Below are 24,138 nucleotides of genomic sequence, written 5' to 3' on the forward strand. Positions count from 1 at the left end.
TTAATGTTCAAACCCATCAGTATGGATTCTGTCCGGCTACTCCTGCTTCATCCCAACGACATGTTAGGTTCACTGTTTCTGCTAAATTGGTTTTAGGTGTGGATGTGAATGGTTGTCTGTCTCTCTCTGTGTCTGTTCAGGGAGAAACCACCTCACACCTGATGGAAACTAGTGTTCAGTGCGACCCATGGATAAGGTATATGACCCCTTTTAAGCAAACAGTATTGTGTAATTCAATAATAATTCTGAATACATTATCATACCACAAAAGATAAAGAATACTCACTATAGGATTTGTTCCTAAAAAGAACATATTGATGCGTCAGTATACCAGAGATTTTCTTAATATAAGCATGGTAAATGGCCTGTATTTGTACAGCGCTTTACTAGTCCCTAAGGACCCCAAAGCGCTTTACACATCCAGTCATCCACCCATTCACACACTGGTGATGGCAAGCTAAATTGTAGCCACAGCCACCCTGGGGCGCACTGACACTGGCTGCCGGACACTGGCACCACCAGGCCCTCTGGCCACCACCAGTAGGCAACTGGGTCTTGCTCAAGGACACAACAACCAAGACTGTCCAAGCCGGGACTCGAACCAGAAACCTTCGGATTATAAGGTGAACTCCCAACTCTTGAGCCACGAAGAAGGATTTCTTATCCTTGTTTACAATCTACGGAGGGGGGCTAGAGCCTGTTCCAGCTGTCACAGGGCAAAAGGGTACAGCCTGGACTGGTTGCCAGTGTATTATAAGGCTGACACATAGAGCATTCACACTCAGATTCACAGTTAAAGTCAGTTTAGAATAATCAATTAATCTAAACCATAGGTGTCAAACTCTGGCCCGCGGGCCAGACTAAACTTGTTTGAGTCCATAAGAAAAGATTCATTCTTATATCTGGAGGAAGATTTTTTTTTCAATAAATATTAATGTTAGCCTGCGACTTTGTTCCATTTTGAATTTTGGCCCACTGTGTATTTGAGTTTGACACCCCTGATAAACCCATAAATATATTTGAACTGTGGGAAAAAGCTGAAGCAGTGGATCCATGCAGACACAGACAGAACATGCAAACATCATCCAGGCCCCAGACTGGATTCAAACCCAGGATCTTTTCAGTGTATAACAACAGTTCTAACTATCGTACTGTCACTAAATATATTTCGAGCAAAAGTAAAGTCAATCAAACACAAAATTTGCAATGTTTTTATTATATTTGAAAACATATCAGTAAAGATGATTATCTGGTGTGATTATCTGATCATTTATTTCATCATTAGAGAAAAGAAAATGATGTGATAAGTCTTCAGTTTGTCCACTCTGAGCTCATTCTTTGAGCCTTTCCTGTACAGAGTGTTACTAGGTGGTGCATATCCAGACATTTCTCTGAATGAATATGAAGGTGTGGTTCTTTTTCCTGCTGACAATAAATAGTTTGTGAACCAAACCTGGACTTTCCATGTAGCAAAGATCACTGACTTCCTGTTGTTGCACATCAAAAATATTTACACAGACATGCAAATGACACCATACACTGACAACAAAATACATTACAGTAACTACTCACTTCTGTGTTATCTCACGATGCAGATATTTCATGTTTGCTCAATGGCAAATATTTTAAACTACAGCAAATACAGTAGGTGACGATGATGATGACCTTTTATTTCTGACATAAAAAAACCCCCAACAAACCAATATATCCACATACATACAAGTACATCCATATAGATATACACAATTTTATATGAATAGAGCGCTCAAAAAATTTAGTATTTTGTGTCAGCAAAGTGTTACAGCATTTCCGTATTAATATCAATGTGTCACATTATATTTTGTATGCTGTTTGTTAGTACTGACCGTTTTCCTCTACATCAGTACTGTTATTTTCCTATTGGTGTGATAGCACATTTGCTTCTCTCTCTCTCACTTGCTCTCTCTCTCTCTCTCTCCCTCATTCTCACTCTGCCTCTCTTTTCTACCACTTCCTCACTACTGTGGCCTATATGCAGTTTGATGCAAGGAAGCGATCAGCTCATATCTACTACAGCGTCAGGCCGAGGGGCCCTTCTCCAGCAACCGGGCACTCTGTGGGATCGTCATGGGAAACTGTGCTTCAGGGTAAGTCATCATACACGCTCATACATTCATTCACACATTCCTATAAGTGGGGACTTTCATATATTACAAAGTTATTCATCAGAATGTGATGTATTCTAAAACACTCCTTTAACTGCTGTAAATGCAGAAAATATATTTAAGGTATTTGTGAATTAACTACAGCGAAAATATTTATAAAAAAAAAAAAAAGTTTAAATGAAATGATTGTGCAGTTTTTTACAAGAAGTTTCTACATTTCCTCTAGCAAGGAAACCGTGGTTACGAGATAAAAATAGCCCTGGGTTCTGGTTGTCTTCTTACAAGAACTAAGTCAAATACAAAGAACATATTTTGCTGTTGCGTTACATATTCAATATATTACCGTCTAAAATGGCAAGTCTAGAAATATGCAAAGCGTGATGCCCTCGTTGGTTATTCACTGCCATATTCAGTTGGTTATAAACAGGTGTTGATTGTAGGTCTATGTAAAGTGTTTCCTGTTGCAGCACAAGCGCTTAATTGTTAAAGCTGTCAAGGAAACACTGCTGTTGGCTAAAGCCCACACCTGCTGCCACAGATAATATTTTATATGATTTATTGAGGTGAAAGACATATGACTCAATAAGCAGTATTATCCAAAGGCGTTATTCTTCTGTGTGTGCTAACATTGTGGTCCTTGGTAGCTTATCGTTTCAATTTGCTTTATTTTCAGAAAGAAGAAAGAGAAAGGTAAAAGCTATTTTGTATTACTAATTTCTTATTGCTTTTGTGTTACTTTCCCCAGTATAAATGTGATAAATATCATAAACAAAAGAAAAAACTATTATAATTTTATGATTTTTCCATATTTCCTCTTTCAGGGGATTCTGAACCAGATGATAAGACCGTGAATGACAAGGTAGACATCCCCGCATTAATTTTGGTTCTATTTCTGTTGACCATAAATCTTCACCGTTATCAGCTCATGATTTTCATAAGACATGGGTGTGTTCCACTTTGGATTTACATACTTGGAGAAGATTAACATGAGGCTTCTGCCGTAAAACAAACTACACAGGAACCCGCGGCATGTAGACACATTTCAAAATATGCCAGCTGCAGAAACACAGTGTAAAAAGTAGAATAAATTATTTGATGGGCACAATACGGGTAGATGATCACCCATCTCACTCTCTCTCTTCCAGCAACCCAACGAAGATGTAACGTATGCTTCTATTAACCACGACAAAGCCAAAGGAGCAAGACATAACAGACCACCGACAAACCAGATCACCGACGACGACTGCGACTATGCTACAGTTAATATTCCTGCAGCACTTCAGCCTCAGTCTGAATCTGAGTGCTCATCTAAAGACGAATGTCCAGATGATTATGTACTTATGGGGTAAACAAACGGAAGTGGAAGCATTTGTTCGGTCAAGTGAGTTGCAGAAAATATCTGATGCCAGGTAAAGGCATGCAAGAACTTGTTTGCACTTGAATTGTCTTAGCTTAATCAAGAGCAGATCTTGATTATCAAAGAAACTGCCAAAATGAGAAGATTAACAGCCAACAGCAGCTGATTGCGGAAGTATGTACAGTAACCAGAAAGAAGTTTCTCTCCACAATTGAAGAAACGTTTTAACCAGAACATGGTGGTGGTGTTCCTTCCTCAAGAAGACTAACTCGCATTGCAGACGAACCTGCGAGAGATGACACGATTCTCGAGACATCGGGACTTTACTAAAAGATTTGAAAAATCAGAAGAAAGCCAACAAGCTTTCATCAATTCTGGACCTCTCTGAGAAGGGCAATGCATCCAAATCAGGAAATACAGAAGTTTGTGGCATGCAATTACTACTTACAAGTGAATCGATGAAGTCTTAAAGCCACCATGTGTGACATTTTAATGTGAATTTGAAAATGTTCGAAATAGAAGTTATATTTTGTTGTGTTTCTTTAGCTTTAGGTTAGGTTATGTGATTTATGTTTTGGCCCCAAGTTCCTAAAACATCACAGCACAAATTCAAAACTTGCTCCTCTTTAAAGAGAAGTTTCCCTGAAGAAACTCAGACTTTTTGACCTGTTTGACCTTTTTGAGACTGTTGCCACACCACAACTGAAAGTCTGAGAATGTCCACCACATTCTCAGACATACCTAACATTTTGTTTGCATAGGAAAGTCTAGAACTGGTATTTTGTGGTTTCATAGCGTGCATGTGCAACAATAATGGCAGAACTGTTTGGGGGTTTTTGAGAGACAAATTTGTTGATATGAATGCATCTGCTGTAAGGTGCTGCTCAGGAAGGTTTGATCATTATCTAGAGTCTGTTGCTGGTGGTTGGTGCTGAAACAATGCCAACTCTTTGCTCCACCATTAATCAGTTTCACAACGCCCCATACTGAGTTCCCTCAGAAAGCGTTTTCAAACTTAATACTGCCCAAACCTAAAATGCAATCCAAATGTGCAACCAAATACGAAAACAGTTTGTGTAATTTGATCTATTGCCACATTATAAAACGATAGTCCAGACCACACATAGTCAGAAGCATTTCACAGCATGTAAGAAGCACTCCACAGGCCCCAATATACTACAAACACACTGAAAGGTTGAGAAGTTGTTTGTTTGTTTTTTCTTTGAGAGATGGTTTTTTGTGCCTTTTAGTTTGAATCTGTCTAATCAACAGAATTATTTATACATTTAACTTCATGGCAGAGTACTGTTATTTACCCCATCTGTTCTTATTCTGCTGTATGAATAAACTGCATGTCTGAAAAACTGAAAGAAGAAGAAAAAAATCTTTTCAATTTAAAACGAAAACCAGTTTTGCTATTTGCTTCTGCTTTTAAGAGGAAATCATGTTAATGTGCTAAGTCACTGTAAGAGTTCAAATAGTCAGGCTGTGAAAATAGGGATATATTTGTGAGGCAAATTTTTAGTTCTCTCATTATAATGGAAATACAATTATAGTCACTGCAGCTCTTGCCTCTGATCTACCCTCTATCACTTACTAAAGCTACTGAAAAGAACAAGTGTGAAGCCACTGACATACATGTGTGTATATATATATTTATGTATATGGAGAGAGAGAGACTTTGACTTTTGGTTTAGATCATTGTTAATGAGTATAGTGTTGGTGATCATGTCAGAATTGATGAATGAATGCAGAAATGTGCCATCAGCTTTTCAACCGCCATGCAAAAGCATTTGGAATGAAGCTGAAGCTGGAACAGCTTCATTTTTCAGAATGACAATGATCCCAAACACACTGCCAATGGAAAACAGTCGTGGCTTGGCCTCGCCAGAGCCTGGACCTCAACAATATTGATACAGTGTGGGATCATCTTGAAAGAGAACAGGCAGCCAACATCCAAATAAGGGCTTTCAATGTCCTTCAAGAAGTCCGGAGAACTATTCCCAAAGACCAAATAATGGCTTTCAAACTCGGAGGAATAGATTGACTTCTATCAGTGAAATTATTCAGACGCCTTGCATCATTTAATCCTGTAGCAACATAAATTCTATTATTCACCAGTAGAGGGCAGAATAGTTCCTTTTTCTAGTTTCTTTTCTCGGAACTGCATTAGTCACTGTTACTGTACTGAGGTGAGTCTTTACACATTCACTATGAAAAAAGTGACAATTAGTATTGATTGTATTTTTAGTGCATGCCCTCAAACAATGAAAAAGTCACCTTGGCAGATATCACTGTTAAAATGTTGAGAACAACTGTTTTGACTCTTTTTGGTGTATCTTGCTGAGTTGCTCTGATGCAGCGTTACTAATGTTGTTCCTAAGTCTGAAGAATGTAGCTAAAATGAAGTCAGCATTTATACATGCACTTTAATACAAAGAATCATATCATCTCACATTCATACATAACATAAATACTTCACATGGCATTGTCCACATTACCTTGAGACAGCTATGTGATTAAAATGCATGTTTTCGTTGCTTGGTGCTTTTACTGTAGCCACTCCAGCATGATTCTATGTAAGAAATGATCATCTATTTAACTGTTAATGTTTAAATAAGTGTATTTGTACATAATTGTAGCTAATATATTTCATCAGCATTATCAAAAGTCTGTAGTTCTGTAGTCTTACATGCTGCATGTGGCTCAAGAGCCTCCTCATTTCAGCAGTTCAGTGCATTTTTTAGTTAATGTTCTCCTTGAGACCCACACAAAGTGGTGGGCAGACATCAGGTACATCCCCCGTTCCATTAGTTAAGTGTTTATTAGGATACATTTAAAGCGAGAAACTTTCCTCTTTCAGAGAAAATCTTTGATCCTTCCCTCTCTTTACTATTTCACCCTTTCTCAGTTTCACAGCCCTCAGTTTCTCACAAAGACTTGTTGCATTTAGGCTGTGATGCATGTGCACGCTCTTTTTTCTTTTTCTTTTGTCATTGTGAACATATCTGCAGATCAGTTATAGATAGAGTTCACACGTTGAACATAGCTAGCATAGGGCTCCACTTCCTCCACATCCTCTATCTACAAAAAAAAGAAAAAAAAAGAGAAGACAAAAGAGATAGAACAGAGGGAGGTGTCTTTAACAAAACATGACAAAGTGCAGTCAACAACCAGAACTATAAAATACAGGCAGTTTTACCTACCGGTGCGGATTTGGAGGAGGAGGTATCTGACTGTTGGTGTTGCCTGGCAAAAGTTACACAAACATGTTCAGTAACCTGGACACTCTCAGAACACAAGTTATTATTTTGATTCAATTTCTGTTAAATTAAACCTGTTACCTCAGCTTCATGACCAAAAAAAATAAGAGTCCCGCTAAAAATGCAATTATTATCCCAGCTATGAGTGCATACAGCCAGAGAGAATAAACTGTAGGGAGACAAATGAAATGTTTGTTAATACCTTAAATGCACATGGTTGTGTAACTTTTGTGCCTCCGTTTGTAGAAGCCTGACCTTTAACTTTTTGATATTCCAAAAATACAATCTTGTTCAGGTTCTGGTGACTGATGGTGCAGCTCAGGTTTTCTGGATCTATGCCTTCAGGAAGCTCCAAACGACTTTCTACTGTAAAAAGTCCATTTATCCCAGGCAGTTGTTGCACAGAAGAATTTCGTGCATGATTCCAGCTGATGTTGGCTGCAGGATTTCCATTTTCAGCTCTACATACTGCTACCATTGTGTTGTTTTTGTACTCTATCCAGGCTTTTATTTCAGGAGTCACTAAATCAAAACAGACAAAAAAAAGAAACAACGACAAAAACAAATCATTTAAGCTTGCTATATTAGAAGTTTAACCACACCACAAAATAGGATTTGCATGGCATGGTGTGCTCTATTTTCATTTTTCTTTGTTTTTCATTTTCAGATCAAATATCTAAATGTGCTAAATGAAGAATGTTAACAATGAAGTCAGTGATCCATTGAGAGCAGAGTTGTCAAAAATGAGGCCCGGGAGCCAGAATTGGCCAATCGCTCCCATTGGATAATTGAATGAAAATAAGTGTATATTCATTCAAGGTTTAGATTTTTTCCAAGTGATAAGGGACCTCCCCTATTGTATTTCATACTACACCAACATAATTAAGTAACAGGTAAACAATAACAATTAAATTGGAGGAAAAGCCTGTTTTTCACGATCTATTATATAAATTTCAGATGTCTTTTATCTGCTGCAGCAGCATTTGAATGTTTCATGACATGCTGCTGAAACCGCACTTCTGTTTCTTAGATTAAATGTGCAGTTAAAATTCTTTACGCTCACAGAGAGAGGCATTTTCCTGATTCAGAGGACTTCAGATCAAAGTGCTGCATGTGGCCCGCGATGTTAAATGAGTTCCACATCCCAGCTCTAGAGGACAATGTGTTTGTGTCCAAAAAAGGCAAACTGAAGATCACTTTTTAAAAATGTGCCACCGAAAAGACTTTGCAGAGCAACATAAATGCATATCCATTTTACTCCTTTATGAGGTATAAGCTGAATGGTAGAAGGCTGATATTTCAACTATCTGTATTCTTATATATCAATAGAGGTACCAAGGTGTGTGACTAATGTTATAACAGAAGTCCTACCTGTGATATTCACGTGGATTTCACAATTGGTAGCTCCTCCTCTGTAAGCAAACTCACACGTGTAGATTCCCACATCATCTTCTGAGAACTTTGGGATGTGTAGATATGGCTGAGAATTGGATGTGTTTCGGAGTGACTTTCCATCATTGCAGGTGTCTGAGTTTCGACCATGACTGTCAAAGTTGATCTCACAACGGGTTTTGTTAATCAATTTAATTTTCCAGATAACATAAAATGTCTCATTCCACATCTTATCGGTGCATGTCAGATTAGCATCACTCCCATTACTGAAAAGTTCATTTCTGCGTTCTGGAAAAAAAAAGGAAGTGTGAATAATAGATTTGCTAGTATATACAAAAAAGGCAGACAAGCAAAGAAAAAATAGAAAGTATTTGTTTATGTTATGCATATGTTAAATATATTTACTTAAAGAATAAAGCTGCAGCATCAAACACAGATAGAAAATAAATCATAACATTGTTTATTTTTTTGTAATAATTTTTAAGATTTGTCTAATTAGCACTACAAAAAAATGTTTTATATATTACAAAAAAACTTTTTTTTAAAAAAGGAAAATAAAAAAGGAAGAGGGGAAAAAGAACGAAAAGCGGTAATGAATCAGACAAAGACTAATAAATAGCACCTTTCTTATTCAACAAGTATTGAAGTGCTTTAAAGCACTTTTTCTTTCGCTTTAATACATTTTAAGTAAAGAAGGTTGTGCAATGGTTGAAACACAATAAGCAGTAGAAAAGGAATTAAACATAATGTACTGACATTTTCACATTTTGCTAGTCACACTTTCTCACTTCATATTTTACTCATAGTGAACAGTAGCAGTATAGAAACACGGGGAAAGACTGTTACCAGTGATAGGAGGAAAAGTGGTGTTCACAGGGGCCCTTTCAGTAGTTCCTGAGAGAGACGAAGGTGAATTAAGGAAAAAGTTAGTAGAATGTTTCAGTAATTAAAGTAGCAACAAAATATTCATTTTGAAGTGCTCAGTCAGCAGAGCAGCAGCGATGGTCGTCTGTTAGTTGAAGTTTAATCGGTTAAGATGTAACATGAATTGAATGGCCATGCAGGAGAGTTAAACAACAAAGAGCTGTGAGACAAACTGCACTTTTTTAAGCTTTTGAAAAAAACAAACAAACATGACAGTCACCGAATGTGGGGCGATAAAATGTCACAGTTAAAGTTCAGCTCCTTATAAAGCCGACAAAGGTTAATCACAATCTTCCACGTTACCCAGAAGCCAGAGACACAGTCGGTATTTCATATAAGTGAAACGGAAAATTCAAGGTGGATGTGTTCAGTGAGTTGTTTACATCTGACAGGTGTAAAACCAAGACCACGCAGAAAGTGAGTGAACAAAACCACAACTCTAAAACAGAGACCCCCTTACAATGCAGAAAGAGCTGCATCATAGTTTTACCCAGATGTGAAATCAAGATTTCCAGTGTAGTACCAGGCAGTTTGATCATTCAGAAAAGACGGGGCTGACTTCTGTTATGGAACACCTTTTCCCCCTGCCAGTTTCTGCTCTGGCCCACTGTCATGCATAGTCTTTCCACACACTGTCTACGCTGTGAATCAGAATACAACCGTTTCACTGAAATCTCAGGAGGCCCACAACCACTTACAGTTTACAACTCACCCACTTCATAGAAATGAGCCACAAATCTAACACTAATTACCTCTGTTATTATGCATGCTACACATATTTGACACTAAAATACATTCGCAGAGTATAATGACACAAAAAAGGTAAAAAAAAAAAAACATTTTCAAGGTTTAAAAATGTCTCACTTGTGTCGTAAACCACATGAATCCGCATGGAGTTTGTCATTATGTATTACATTTGTGAAGGTTGCTCACTCTTAAGAAAATGTAAGTAGTGAAAGCTGAAAAACAAATGCAAGAAAAATGAGTTAACATGTCAAACCTGATTCCACGCTCTGTGTTTCAGACAAGAACAGGATCACGACATAAATCCACATAGTCTCTCTCATCGTTGCGTGTCTTCGAGTGCTCCTCTGTAAACTTGCTGCTCACACCGTAAAACCTCAAGTATGGCCTGACATAAACCGTCAGTGCTAGACTCTCTAAAGTAACATCAAACCAAGATGCATTTTCTTTCTCCTCCGTTATCTTGCCATTTCATTTCCTTACTATTCCCAACAAGCTCTGGATTTAAGTGAAGCATGTCCTCCAACAAAGACTTCAGACAAACCTGAAGTCTTTTGTGACACAGTAATATATAAATCGTGTGACTAACAAATCCCTCCCTTCTTCTTTCTCATCCCCTCTCTCCAAACCGCTTTCCACTGAGACAGCTTGCCTTTTTCTCCCACACAGGATGACGTTTGATAAGTCAAGACACCCATTTCCTCTCTTGCCAGACACATAGCTGTGCTCTCTAAAGTAGTATGTAGTAAAGCAGTGTGCGTGAACACACACATAAAAAATAGAGCAACGTTATGAAGTTCTTTCAACGTTCGTCTCCACGTTCGTAATCACAGGTGATGATTCATCACGAGCTTACTGGTACTTTGTATGGTACACTCACATTTATCCTTTCTTGTGACATAAATGAAGCATTCTATGTATTTCTGCTTAGTTCAGCTTAGTTTAATCAGTATTTCGAAAGATTTGATGAGAGAAATGATTTCTGCTGAGTAGGACAAATGTTAGTCTTGCTGTGGTCTCATATTTGCTGGTGTAAGAACATTTTGCTGTATAAGACTCGTGCTATGCATGCTTGCCTACATGCAGCATTAATGTGGGTGCAGGTGTTATTACTGACTCCATCTCCAGTTTGCACATTGCACACATTAACTGAAAACAAATGGTGCAATCATTCTGCTTGTATTCGGTTAAGGTCTCCAAGCCGCATGCAGAGTTTGTGGTTCACAAATACATCTTGCAATGAGAAATCTTGATATTAGCTGTCCCATATAAGTTCAGATAGCGCAGATGAGCAACGATAGCTCGGCTTATCCTTCTCTTGTGGGTATTCTAAGTGTGACCAACTGTGAAAGCTGAAACAAAAACGGTGAAAAAAATGTCCTAGTATAAACTCATACATCACATACCTTAACCAGCCAGAGTTTGATTCATCCTTTCCTAATTTCGTCTTGGGCTGGGACCTTGAAAAAAGAGGGGTATTTAAATGAATAACTGCCGTTCTCCTTTTTCTTGGATCTAATATTAGACCATGTTTATTTCATGTATAGACAGAAATTCAGCTGACTATGAGTTGGCACACATGGGACAAGGAACTAGTTCTTCCAAAAAATAGCAATTTCTTCATCTGTGAACTATTGTTGCTTCAGTCAGCAGTATTGCACACATATCCCAAAAAAGGAGCGAAAAAAACAACAAGAGCTTATGTTTTGGGCTTTAACGATAAGAAGCACAGACTGTGCATGTGTCTATGCATGCGTGCATACACTGCTTCCCTTTGATAAGTGACTTCCTGTTGATGTCAAAATCATGCTTTTTGGCTACCCAAAAATATAACTCGGAGGGTAAGAAAAAAAACAGAAGTTGTCAGACAATTTTGGTCTGCTCCACGTAATTCTTTTTGTTTTGTTTTTTTCTTCTTCTTCAGTTATTTTTCTGAGTTTTCAGTTTAAGAAGTTTACGTCAGTATTAGCAAAATTGCCTGGAAAGTTTAGGGGTTCAGAAAAAAATAATTTTATATACAATGCCATGCTGTGTCATCCCTGAGAGCCTGAAGCCTTGTATCTACCCTAATAACGAAACCTTAGTGCAGTAACATGTGCCACTTGCTTGTTGTGAAGTCCCCCTGCCTTTAGTTTGGTCAGCTGAAAAGCTGCTGGTTGCTTTTATTACATTTTTCAGTTCAGTATGACACAAAGTAAAGAGATTTGAAACATTAAATTTAATAGAAGAGTACGGCATGCTGCTGATACCTCTGTGTTCACTGAATGGTCCAGTAAAATCCTGGGTGAAGGTCAGTGTGCCAGTGCCTCGTTCATATTTAAAAAGAAAGGCAACATGCTTCAAATTCCAGCATTTTTTAATTGTTTTTTTCTTCTTTTTACATGAAGTGAATCCTCTTGATCGCTGATACAATACATGTGGTATCATAGAGCTTTTTCGATTTGCTGTGACTGTGTAGTCATACAGAGAATTTTCATCAGCATGGAAATAATTTTCTGGTCATCCGGTATATGTAGATGGGGATCAGATCACTCTTGTTTTTCATTTTCTTGTGTGCTACTACTTCTTGCTACAAACACAGCTATTAAATCAGCTAAGTATTAACTATGTTGTTTATCTGACAGAACATAGAGGGTGTTTTTCTTTGGGTTTATTTTAGCTATATTTTTTCCACTTCTTGTAGGGTCACCTTTTTCAGTCTTCACACTGTCAGACAACTCCACCCTAGTCTAAATGGAAACTTTTATCATCTCTGACTCATACGTGAGGTCGTTTGTGCATGTAGATGTTAAAATGTCCTAAGTAACAAGCTGACACGTTACTTTTGAATTCTTGCATTTTTGCCGTTATGGAATAAAACCAGTTACATTTCATGACCAGTTATATTCTATATTCCTTTCACATTGATGTAACTCTGGCGCCATACATATATATTTTTCTCTATATCGTAGATATATTTTGATTAGATTACTAGGCTTTTGTGGTAGTTACATTTTTAGGAACTACGTTTTCACTCCTTCCTTCTACTAATTCTTAAAGACTGCTGTCCTAAATTTTACAGTTGTTGCTGTCTTACTTAGGTTTTTTTTTTTTTTAATAAAAAGAGGTCAAATTCGTAACCTTTTATATCCTGCATTGTTTGTATATTGATGTACTGTTTGTGTATATGTATTTTTGCTTTATTGTATATTTTGATTATATTACTGCATTTTGTAGCATTTTTTTTACTTTGTTTCTTTCTTTTTAAAAAAATAAAATACAATTATTAATGTGCACACTTACTTGAATTTGTTGATAAAGTTGATTCTTAAAGTCTTAAAGTCTTTGCTGTCTTATATGAACTGATACTAGGAAAAAAAATCCTGACCTACTTAAGGAGTTTAACTTCTGTGATGTGCCCACGGCCTAAGGCATAATCATTTTAGCAGATACAGCAGATTTTGTATGTAGGTAGTTTATATGTAGGTTGTGACGTTTGTGGTACTGTAGGCTGGTAAAAAGTACAAAAATTCATTGTAGCAATTTTGAAAGTTATTCAACTATCCTGCTAATTAAAATTAATAATATAACCCTTCATTATTTATTATTACTAGGGATGAAAAAGAAGAGACATAAAAAAACGATCACCGGTGGAAAAGTAGACCCTGAATCCTCTCCTAGATGAAATCACGAAGGAAGAAACGTCCTTTAAATCTTAAATGATGACATGTGGAGTTAAATTAATATTACACTAACAAATTTTGATAAAAACCCAAAGTATGCTGTCCAAGAATTACTTCCAACTTTCACCCGGTGAGAGTAAACAGAAAGCTCGAGATTAATCCTCCCACTTCCGGACGGTCAGTTTATTGTCTCCATGACTACAGTGTCAAAACGACGTCGTTGAAGGGGCCGTCCGCATGTAAAATTAGCTGTAAAAATACTCAATTGTTTGACTAAATACAGAAAATGTGCGCATCTGTGACTAACACGTTTACCAAGCAGAATGATGCTGGTACAGCTGTTTTGCATGAACGGGCTTATGACTACTTGTACGGTGAGTAAGCTTTGAACTAACTAGCACAGCTAACGAACACACCAATGAGCACGGCTAATAGCTGAACTTAGCTGCCTCGGTTGCCATCACCTGAACTGTTCCTCCACAGATCCGGTTCACACAGTGTCATCGGAGGCAGACCACACCAAGGCCAGTTTCAAGGCCTTTGCGTCCAGGTCTCGAATAGTAAGTCGTATCTATACTTTATTTCAAATTTATTACATTTTAAATAAAAGATAAGTTGATTTAAAATGCTGTCATTATTATATTATATTATAGTTTATTTTTATTTTAATTTAAACCTGTAGTATACAGAGCATTTATCTTGTATTGTAATAATGTATATTTTCTTCCACCTTTTGAATATAATATAGAGGGGCTTTTTTTGTCTCTTTTGTTTAACTAAAAATTAAATGTGAAATGCACTCTTTAACATTGTTTCCGTCTTCTTCGCTCAGAGGAGAATACCAGAGTTTGCATCCATGTTTAGTGACAACCCACGCTATACTGTTAAAGTAGACCCTGCAGTCCCGCAGCCGGCCTTTACTGATCTTCAGTGGCGAGGCCACACAGAACAGCGCAAAGAGGCCCTGCAGCAGCTGGCTGGGTAACACAACATGCACATGAAGCACATACTAAGTTGCTTCATTTTAAGATGTAGTCTTTCTCTCATTACAGACAAAATAAATAAAATAAATAAAGTAATGTTTTAATGTCTCTATTATATATTATAAATGATAAAATATGTATATATTACATCTTGATTATCTTCTTGACAGGATTTCTCCAAACACTCAAACATGGCTGAAAACCAAGGAGTGCCGTGTAACCGGAGCAGATTTCTGCAAATACTTTAAACGGTTTGACTAGCCAGTTGAGAATCTGATTGTTTGTTCTGTTTTTCCTAACACAACAAACTAAAGATAACTGCCATACTGCCCCACTTATGTAGATGTCAATATAGTCTATGACATAGTATTTCACTTTGTTCCCTTTAGCCCTCTCATTCCCTTTGGGCAGCAGATACCTCCTAGTGTGATTTATGCTTTGCCGAGGTGAGGTTCTTTGCATTACTTTGTTGTGCAGCTGTTTCTACTGTGCTATTTTTTCTGGAAGTATGTCTGTTTTTTGTGTCACCTTAGAGAAGACTTTATAACGTCTGATGCTGAGCAAAAACCCACCCACTTCACTGTTGGGGTCCAGACAGACTACAGGGAAAGTGAAACACAGACAGACCCATACAGCCCCGAGTATGTGATTCAGCCCGGGACTACTCCCTCAGAGCTCCTGCAGATGGCAGCTTTGACTTGGGGTATAGGCATGTTTATTGTGTTCTTTATCTGTTATATGAACCGTGATGGTACACTCATAAGCAACTTTATTAGATCTTGGCAGTATAATTATCTTGCTCTCTTCTCTCCATCCTTTTTTTTTTTTTTTTTTTTTACTTACTAAACATAATTTATAATGCATCTGTGCTGGCTAACCTGTGCATAAGAAACTCACTGAGAAACAAATTGTTGCAAAAACAAATAGTTAACATCAACAGGTTCATCATCCACAAATCACAGTTAGTACAGGAAGAAAGTACAAGTAAAATACATACAACCCACGCTGATCTTGAGTGGGAGGGATAACTGAAACTCCACTTTCTATTAGTGTAAAGACGTTTAACTGCACATTAGATCACTGAAATATCTTAATATAAGATGAAGAAGTTCAATTTCAACAGCATGTCTCAGTTTTTCTAAATGATAAATGTGGAAATTACAGAAAGAAAAATTCTGGAAGCTCACTTCCCACGCTGCCCTGTATTTATAAAACAAGATAAAGATTTTGTTCATTGATTAAAATCTATTTTTAAACTAAAATTTATATAGTGGACAGTAAAAAATATCGGCCCCCGGGCCTTATATTTGACACCCCTATCATAAGGCAAATGCATAAATAAAGTTGAGCTTTGCTTCACAAGATAGAACCATGCCTTAAACATATTCGTGGAACCTTTTGCAGTCTGTCTGCTTTACCATAACACTGCTAACATTTGTCACTGCACAATTGATCAATATGCCTATAAGTGACTATATCATATTTTTAAACTGAGAAATTTTTATTGTCTCAGTTCTCAAGTTTGTGCCTTGGGTCCAGAGTGCCTTATCCCCACAAATTCCCCCGACAAATGTAATTGGTGCAGTTTGTTTGTCTGTCTGCTGTAAATGTTTGTTATCAAGCATCCACAGTTCATCACTGCTAGTGCCCAAGGTCAAAGCTGAGCTTGGAAAAAAATTAAAGAAGCCGTATCTAGTAATATATCATGTAAAAGGGTTTGGAGAGAACTGTACAATGCACTTCTTCATTTTTCAATACGATGGCCTACGACATCACAACTAGTTTCACAAGATCTCACACTGCATGAATATATCTTAAATCTTAAGACATTTCTGCTACAATCATATGGGTAAAGATAATAAAATACACAAGTTTTGCATATAATGCTTCAAGGTCAAAGGTCAGGGTCACATAAATTGGGTCATAAACATGCTCTTTAAAACATTATTTTTTCATTACATTATATGACTTCCCAATGTCACAAAAAGATGAACGTCCTACACTAGATTTCCATATTAACAATATTGACATCAGCATAAAGTATCAGTGTTAGTATAGCCCAGGGGTCGGCAACCTGTGGCTCCGGAGCCGCATGCGGCTCTTTTGTCCTTATACTGCGGCTCCGGGTGGTTTGGGAAAATAAATTAGAAGTATTTAGCTGAAGTGCATTTTATTTGTGTTTAGTTCTTTTTTTAACTTGTAGTTCTAAATTGGAAGATTATTGTGATTTTGAAATATGAAAATAAAATTATATCTTATTATTTTTTCATCGCTCAAAATAAGCGTCACACTCGCGGAAGCCGGTATACCCGCCGAAACGCCGTGCATTTATCGAGACTTTCAAACCCAGGTAGGCCAATTATGGATCTTCGGATCCACATTATGTCGGCAGCTGTTCTCCACCGTGAACTATGTTAAAAACAAACACCGCTCACGCCTCACAGATGAAAGCTTACAGTCCTGCGTAAAGATGAAAGCCCCGATTTGCAGACGCTGTGCGCAGAGGTTCGGGACCATAAGTCTTATTGTAAACATATCACGGCAGACCCGACGATGTTTCCATGAACACGCTTTTCAGCATCTCTTTATTGACCACTTTTCACACACGGTTGCTGTACGCATACAGCCGGCTGTAGCTTTTCAGCTCACAGCCCGACAACACAACAGCAGAGAGAGCACAGACTTTAAGGCGGCGAGGCGTGATTGCGGGTGCCGCTCAGGTGTGTCCGACTCCCCTGCAGCGGCGCTGCAGACCACGCCCCGCCACACACATTAACCTGGTAAAATACATATTTAGGCAGAATTTTGCAAATATCTTTTTTTTTTTTTTTTTAGCAGCATAGTGCTTTTTTTCCAATTACTTTTTAAAAGTCAGGCCAAGGCTTCAAAAGCCCAAAGGTGATATAAGGGTGGCGGATCACAACAGTTTTTGTTTGCTACATGGATCATTTTAGTTCAGTTGGGTGTTTTTCCTTTTGTTATATTTCTTTAAGAGTTCAAAATGTGTTAATTACATAAATAAAATGTAATTTTCTCTGTAGCACTTCATGGATTTCATAAGCAACACACCTTAGTTGCTCTGTGGATTCTTTTAAAAAGCAGTTAAAAACTTTTCTGTTCAAACAAGCCTTTTGTTGATCTACGTATTTTATATTCTTTACATTCTTTACATTTGATCTTTTACATTGTGTATAATGTCTATTGATTGTATTGTTTATTTTAATATTTGTGTACAGCACTTTGTGACTGCCTGTCTGTGAAAAGCGCTTAATAAATAAACTTTACTTACTTACTTTAGTTGTTCACACAAAGCATAAAGGTAAAAAAAACAATATCCATCCATCCATCCATCCATCCATCTTCATCCGCTTTATCCGAGGCCGGGTCGCGGGGGCAGCAGCCTAAGCAAAGAGGCCCAGACCTCCCTCTCCCCAGCCACCTCCTCCAGCTTATCGGGGGGAATACCAAGGCGTTCCCAGGCCGGCCGAGAGATATAATCTCTCCAGCGTGTCCTGGGTCTGCCCCGGGGCCTCCTCCCGGTGGGACATGCCTGGAACACCTCACCCAGGAGGCGCCCAGGGGGCATCCTTGTCAGATGCCCGAACCACCTCAGCTGGCTCCTTTCGATGTGGAGCAGCAGCTGCTCTACTCTGAGCCCCTCCCGGATGGCCGAACTTCTCACCCTATCTCTAAGGGAGAGGCCAGCCACCCTTCGGAGGAAGCTCATTTCTGCCGCTTGTATCCGCGATCTCGTTCTTTCGGTCACTACCCACAGCTCGTGGCCATAGGTGAGGGTAGGGACGTAGATCGACCGGTAAATTGAGAGCTTCGCTTTTACACTCAGCTCCCTCTTCACCACGACGGTGAAGAGGGAGCAATATATACAGTGTTATCTTCATTTTAGATTTCAAAAAGTATTTGCGGCTCCCAGTGTTTTCTTTTGCGTGGAAACCGGGTCCAAGTGGGTCTTTGGGTGTAAAAGGTTGCTGACCCCTGGTATAGCCCTTGCCATGTTGGGGACGTTGCACTCTCTGACTCCTCTTATTCTTAAATTGTTGCTCGGACTGTTTATATAACCTGTCACGTTACTGATTAGCTCAGTTGTGTGATGGTACTAAAGGGATTTTTTAAATAATTTAAATCTTTTTTAAGTGTGTTAGTTGTCCCAGCTATTTTAAAATGTTTTTCTAGTATCAAGTTATAAAGTAAGATACTTTTTTAAGTATGAAGTGTCTCAGTGTCAATGCTTGATATTTTATCTTTTACTACACTTAGCACAAATAGTACAAGTAGTTTGGTTGATTATTTCTTAGTTGTGGCAGTGCTTCATGGCAATACCTCTTACACAGTTAAAGCCTGTTTATTTCCCTTAAATGTTGCCACGTTTGTAAGGAAAATGGATTTCTAGGTTAAGTAGCAGATTTGACTATGTGGGTTGCTCGCTTGAAAAACTTTCCAAATTGACTCTGCCTATGGCGAGCAGCTTATTCTGCTACTGACTCAGTAGCACATGAGAAAATGTGTCTGTGTGGGCTCTCAGGTCATGGTACTCCAAGGAGCTTGAAAGGAAAGCGACTAGACATCTTTCATGAAGACGTTTCACCTCTCATCCAAGAGGCTTCTTCAGTTCTAAAACTAAAAGGTTTCGTATTGTGTCACTTTGTACGTTCCTCACAATTTCCCATCATTACCCCCTCCCCTTCGCTGCACCCCTGCACTGTTCTGTTTTTAATGGCCCCCGTATGGCCACCCTTATGAAAAAATTCTTGAGGTGCCCCTGGTCACAGGTACTGAAAGCCTAGTGGGGATTGTCCCTTAAGAGCATAATGTGTGTCATCACATGAGCCCGAGGTGTGATAAAAGGCATGTGATGTTACCCCCAGAGGTTTCTGATGAAAACACCGTAAGAACTTGTCTCACCCTATCATGTGACCTATGAGTGGGGGTTGAGGCGTCTGGGAAGCCACTCCCTCTGTTCAATGATGGTTGTTCACAGTAGATGGCCTCTTTTACTCCTCTTTCAAACAATCTATGTTCTCAGTCCAAAATGTGAATATTGGTATCCTTGAAAGAGTGACCTTTACCTTTTAGGTGCAGATGTACAGCCCAGTGTTGTCCTTTCGAGGTGGCTCTTCTATGTTGTTTCTTGCTTTTATTTATTGAGTAGCTTCCTAAGAACAGCTTTAACTTTTTTTTGTCATTTCCTGCATCTTTGGCACTAGAAGAAGCCGCCCAAACACATGAGATATCATGAGATATCATTGGAAAGACCAGGATGTCCTCTACTGAGCACATGAGGACTTCGTAGGGTAGCTCAAATTAAATGGTAAATGGTAAATGGCCTGTATTTATATAGCGCTTTTCTAGTCCCTAAGGACCCCAAAGCGCTTTACATATCCAGTCATCCACCCATTCACGCACACATTCACACACTGGTGATGGTAAGCTACATTGTAGCCACAGCCACCCTGGGGCGCACTGACAGAGGCGAGGCTGCCGGACACTGGCGCCACCAGGCCCTCTGACCACCACCAGTAGGCAACGGGTGAAGTGTCTTGCCCAAGGACACAACAACCGAGGCTGTCCAAGCTGGGGCTCGAACCGGCAACCTTCCGATTACAAGGCGAACTCCCAACTCTTGAGCCACGATCGCCCCATATTAGTCAAAAGACACAGACCACAAACAAATGTCGTGACAGAGAACATAAATGAATAGGGTGGGTCTCAGGAGACTAGAGGTCCACCTGTTCCTCACTGCATTGCACAGCATACACTTTATTGCTTAGCTTGTGTTTACGAGTTTTGTCCTTGGGATGAACCAGTTTTTGTCTGAGGGTGTGTCTGGGTTTGCAGTTCACTGGGATGTCATGCTTGGAGAAGATTCTTCTTTGTTACAAAAAATGCAAATTTTCCTTACTTTTGCGTCAAGTTTATTTTTAGGCAAATATGGGCTATGATTGCAATCTGTATATATTTACATTTTAAGCTGTGTTGCTTTTTTGTGACAGGGTTGCATACGGTAATTAGTTTTTTTTCTGAATGAAAATTCCTCAGGTCACGGTCTGCCTGCAGGCCTTGCAGAAGTGGAAATGATACAGCGTGCCCGTGCCAAGCGAGCTTGGGAGGCCAGTCTTCCTCCACTGAGTGACCTGAGCCAGCTCGACAAGAGGAGGCGTTTAATGGAAGAGATGGAGGCCAAAGAGTGGGCTTTCAGAGAAGGCGAAATCGAGAAGTGAGTGATAGTGCACCTGAAATGCTAATCTAACTGGAAAACACACTTATAGGGATGCAACCTACTGCTTAAAGTGATGGTGATGCACTGTTTGGCACAGATTTAAACTTCATCATGTATTGATTGCTTCACACCTTCATTGTTTCAGTTCACTCCTGTCACTCTGATAAGGAGCAGTTGTGTTTTGTGTTTTTATCGTACATTTTCTCTGCTAGGTTGCAAGAGGCTCGTTTAGAGGTGCTAAAGGACCTTCTGAGGCAGAGAGATGAGGCTCAGAAAGATGTCACAAATGACAGACTGAACCAGATATATTCTAAGCACCAGGAAGACAGGGAGACCAAGCTAAACAAAATACACGCTGACTACAACAGGTGTAAGACGTCCAGCCCTCTAATGTTAAGTATATTATTTAATATCTAGTCTCACTCCTTGGCAACTGCCTCTGTTTTTCTTTTCTTATTTTTGTCTGCAGCACTGAGAAAATTAGAAGCTAAGAGGAAAAATGTGGAGGGGAAGCTAGAACGGTGCGTCATAGCCTCTCAGACGTATGTCCCCAGGATCCGCATTGGCATTTTTCCCAACAGGAACATCAACAGCATGCTGTCAACAAGACGCTACTTAGACACATATGAAGGTTTGAATCTGAATGCTGTTGCAGAAGTAAAAATTTTGTATGTAATTTCCAGTATAACACACACAGATAATTTCATAAATTCATTGTTAAGATCATTTTTAATTCTTTGTTAGGTTTAGAAGAACTAGAGGCGCAACTCAGTGCTTCAGTACTGAAGTCAAAGAGAGAAAGAACAAAACCCAAAGTCTCCGAGGATGTGATGAAGCCTCCTGAGAGCAGAGCTGTGCAGTTGCTGAAGAAATACAAGGTAAGGCAGAACAGAAAATATAGATGTTCATTAAAGTGGATCTACGTTGCTCAGGTCCAATGCAATATTTATTACTACTGGAGTAGTTTTGAATAATTGACAGTTTAAAATAACTCTTACTTATCATAAGCTGGGCTCTGGCGATTCACCCACTGAAACAAGCTGAAGTCAACACTTCTGATTGGCTATCTCATGGAGACACAAGGTTTGAACTGCAGGTCAATGGTACTTCTGTGCACCTGTTATGACCACAGTAAAGATCTCTGCTCTCATTAACATCAGGCAGAGCCAAGAGCAGAAGAAATTGTGAGAGACCAGGCAGGAATCTGAAGCCTGAGCTTTTGGCTCATGTATATACAGCAACGTCATTATTTGACATTTTAGCCATTTTGTTTGATGCAAGATCCACTTGAAGTATATCTTTGAAGTTTTAGATACATACATACTGGCACTTCTGGCTCCACAGAATCTGAAGCAGAAGCAGGATGACCACGCATCTTTGAGGACTTTACGTTTTCTTCTCAGAAAGGAGACGCCTGTTCCTCATCCTGTCACTCCCACAGTGGAAACACCACCTGAGGTCAGTTAATTATTCTGACTGTTACTGAGACTTCCTTTGTAAATATTACATTTATTGTATTAATATTTCTCTATTTTTTAGGGGGAAGAAGAGAAAGAACTTGCTGTAATCTTCTTGCAGAAACTATTGCGAGGACGAAGGATCCAGTATGAGGTCCACCTGTGTTTCATTCCTACATAAATGTTTCAGTCTTGCTCAGTTTTTGAGCACTTATCTTTTTACTTTTATCTCTGCTGTTCTAAAGATGTTTAAGGGCAAGGAGAAACATCAGGATCTCATCCAGGAACTGAGGACTGTCCATGCCCTGAAGAGGGAAGAGCAGGAGCTACAGAAGGCAGACAAAGAGCACGTCATGATGCTGAATAAACAAAGAGACAAACGCAGACTTGAGGTGAAACACACGGACCTGACCACGTGGACAAAAATGTACTAAATCCAAACAACCTTTATACCCGTTCTCTCCATCTTTTCAGATTTTTCAACAGGAAGCGCATCAAGCCGGAGTAGTAGGAGCGGAACTAGAACAAGTGTTTGACACATTGTCCAAGGAGCTGATTCGTCTCCAGGATGAGCGAAGGATCCACGCCTTTACACTGCTGGCTGAGAGAGACCGTCGGATGCAAGAGGCCGAGGAGAGCGGAAGGAGGCAGGTAGAGGAGCGAAGACGCAAAGAGGAAGACGAGATCTTCAGAGAAGTATGTGCACATGTCATTGTTCTGTTGTAAAAGGGTAACAGAGATCAGTAACAATGAGGTAACAAAGCATTTGCAGTCAGAGCACCAACTCTTTGGAACAAGCTGAGTCACTGAGCTCTAAATCGCTTATTAAAACGTACTTATTTTTCTATTTTTTTTGTCAATTATTGTACTTATTATTACCATTTTAAGGTGTGTGAGTTTGTGGGTTCCCTTCACTTCTTGTCACAGGTGGTACAGGTACATCAGGAGACTGTGGACATGTATTTAGAAGACATCATCTTGGGGACCATTGAGCACATAGCCGACCAGCAGGCGCGGGAGGAGATCCACAAGAGAGCAAAGGAGGTCAACGACATCGCATATGCCATTGAGGAAAGGTAACAAGCACCTTCGAATATCTGTCGCTGCTTGGTGTTAAGGAATTGTAACACTAACAAACATCACTTTTGTGTGCGAGTAGCCGGGATAATCTTCAGTCGGAGGAGATTGTGTCTGAGCTGGTGTACAGCTTCCTTATCCCGGAGGTAAAGAAGATCGGTGTCAGGGAAAGAGGTTTGTAGCAAGAATTAGAAACACACGAAAATGCATTAAATGACTTACTAGTAAAAGATAAATGCCCTTGTTTTTAAAATAGAAATTAAAATGACTTATTGGAGTGTTGATGGAGTGATTAAGTTAAAGGTAAATCCTTTCCTAATTTTTTCTGACCTTGCATTTTCAGTGCACCAGAAGCAGCATAGACACTTACAGGCAGCTCGGAACATCATTCAAGGGACTTCAAATGCTCCTGAGCTCCTGAACAGTACTCTGGAAGCGTCAAAATTTACCTGTCCTGGTATAAAAGCGTCCTGTCAAGTCCTGGAAGAGACAATGAGCCAGCCGCTGCAGGGGAAGGAAGCAGAGCAGCACGATGCTCAAACTGAGTAAAAGAGAGGACTAGAATATTAAAAGTGTTCTGCATTGCAATCTATAATGTCTAAAAGTTGTTGTGATATTATTAAAGTGATGGTTTAATAATCATTCTGGGTTGTTGTTTTTTTTTTACTCTAAGCAGTAATTAATTTAATTTAATTTGACATGAAATGTTTGAAGAAGTCTTTCTGCTTTTACTCCACCACGTTTTGGGAACAAATGTTGTGTTTTATGCGGTAGATGATGTATTTGAACCCTTTGAAGCATAGGCATGAATTAATTGCCAGAAATTATATATTTTATTTATTTATTTTGAAAAAGGGGATTATTGAACCTTGTGGTGAATTTAGAAAAAATCTTTATTAT

At 39.0% G+C, this 24,138-nt stretch overlaps 3 protein-coding genes across 5 annotated transcripts; 2 read left to right on the forward strand and 1 right to left on the reverse strand.

The window, feature by feature from the left end:
* The first annotated feature begins 2,005 nt into the window (after positions 1-2,005).
* LOC143412941 (uncharacterized) lies at positions 2,006-4,894 on the forward strand. Its single transcript, XM_076874873.1, has 4 exons — positions 2,006-2,126; positions 2,818-2,834; positions 2,966-3,003; positions 3,290-4,894. The coding sequence occupies exons 1-4, from the start codon at positions 2,107-2,109 to the stop codon at positions 3,491-3,493; spliced, it is 279 nt and encodes a 92-aa protein (XP_076730988.1). The 5' UTR covers positions 2,006-2,106; the 3' UTR covers positions 3,494-4,894.
* Positions 4,895-5,910: 1,016 nt separating this feature from the next.
* Positions 5,911-13,658, reverse strand: si:ch211-214p13.9 (cell surface glycoprotein CD200 receptor 1). Of its 3 annotated transcripts, XM_076874872.1 has the most exons (8): positions 13,452-13,658; positions 11,231-11,284; positions 9,003-9,050; positions 8,136-8,444; positions 7,020-7,286; positions 6,846-6,933; positions 6,708-6,750; positions 5,911-6,585 (listed from the first exon to the last, which is right to left on the reverse strand). In XM_076874872.1, exons 4-8 carry the CDS (start codon positions 8,383-8,385, stop codon positions 6,517-6,519), a joined length of 717 nt encoding a protein of 238 aa, XP_076730987.1. In that variant the 5' UTR covers positions 8,386-8,444; positions 9,003-9,050; positions 11,231-11,284; positions 13,452-13,658; the 3' UTR covers positions 5,911-6,516. The 3 variants fall into 3 exon arrangements, with proteins under 3 accessions (XP_076730987.1, XP_004551428.2, XP_004551429.2); XM_004551371.6 differs by lacking the exons at positions 11,231-11,284; positions 13,452-13,658 and adding an exon at positions 10,081-10,471; XM_004551372.6 differs by lacking the exons at positions 9,003-9,050; positions 11,231-11,284; positions 13,452-13,658 and adding an exon at positions 10,081-10,472.
* Positions 13,659-13,667: 9 nt separating this feature from the next.
* Positions 13,668-23,889, forward strand: cfap91 (cilia and flagella associated protein 91). Its single transcript, XM_004551376.4, has 17 exons — positions 13,668-13,860; positions 13,970-14,046; positions 14,319-14,467; positions 14,640-14,720; positions 14,859-14,915; positions 15,003-15,172; positions 20,524-20,701; positions 20,917-21,074; positions 21,174-21,335; positions 21,449-21,582; positions 22,049-22,162; positions 22,244-22,315; positions 22,407-22,553; positions 22,636-22,857; positions 23,089-23,237; positions 23,321-23,412; positions 23,582-23,889. Exons 1-17 carry the CDS (start codon positions 13,773-13,775, stop codon positions 23,785-23,787), a joined length of 2,256 nt encoding a protein of 751 aa, XP_004551433.2. The 5' UTR covers positions 13,668-13,772; the 3' UTR covers positions 23,788-23,889.
* Positions 23,890-24,138: the final 249 nt, after the last annotated feature.

This window comes from Maylandia zebra, linkage group LG16, assembly GCF_041146795.1.
Source record: "Maylandia zebra isolate NMK-2024a linkage group LG16, Mzebra_GT3a, whole genome shotgun sequence".
In the NCBI taxonomy this organism is placed as follows: Eukaryota; Metazoa; Chordata; class Actinopteri; order Cichliformes; family Cichlidae; genus Maylandia; species Maylandia zebra.

Excerpts from the sequence above, each read along its gene's own strand:
- si:ch211-214p13.9 (XM_004551371.6), bottom strand. The coding sequence starts at position 10,147 with ATGAGAGAGACTATGTGGATTTATGTCGTGATCCTGTTCTTGTCTGAA. Across the intron at positions 7,287-8,135 it reads AATCCACGTGAATATCACAG|TGACTCCTGAAATAAAAGCC; the intron begins GTAGGACTTCTG and ends GTTTTGATTTAG. Across the intron at positions 6,751-6,845 it reads TTTTTGGTCATGAAGCTGAG|GCAACACCAACAGTCAGATA; the intron begins GTAACAGGTTTA and ends AACTTTTGCCAG.
- LOC143412941 (XM_076874873.1), top strand. The coding sequence starts at position 2,107 with ATGGGAAACTGTGCTTCAGG. Across the intron at positions 3,004-3,289 it reads ATAAGACCGTGAATGACAAG|CAACCCAACGAAGATGTAAC; the intron begins GTAGACATCCCC and ends TCTCTCTTCCAG.
- cfap91 (XM_004551376.4), top strand. The coding sequence starts at position 13,773 with ATGTGCGCATCTGTGACTAACACGTTTACCAAGCAGAATGATGCTGGT. Across the intron at positions 22,554-22,635 it reads GAGACAAACGCAGACTTGAG|ATTTTTCAACAGGAAGCGCA; the intron begins GTGAAACACACG and ends CCATCTTTTCAG. Across the intron at positions 23,238-23,320 it reads GCATATGCCATTGAGGAAAG|CCGGGATAATCTTCAGTCGG; the intron begins GTAACAAGCACC and ends GTGTGCGAGTAG.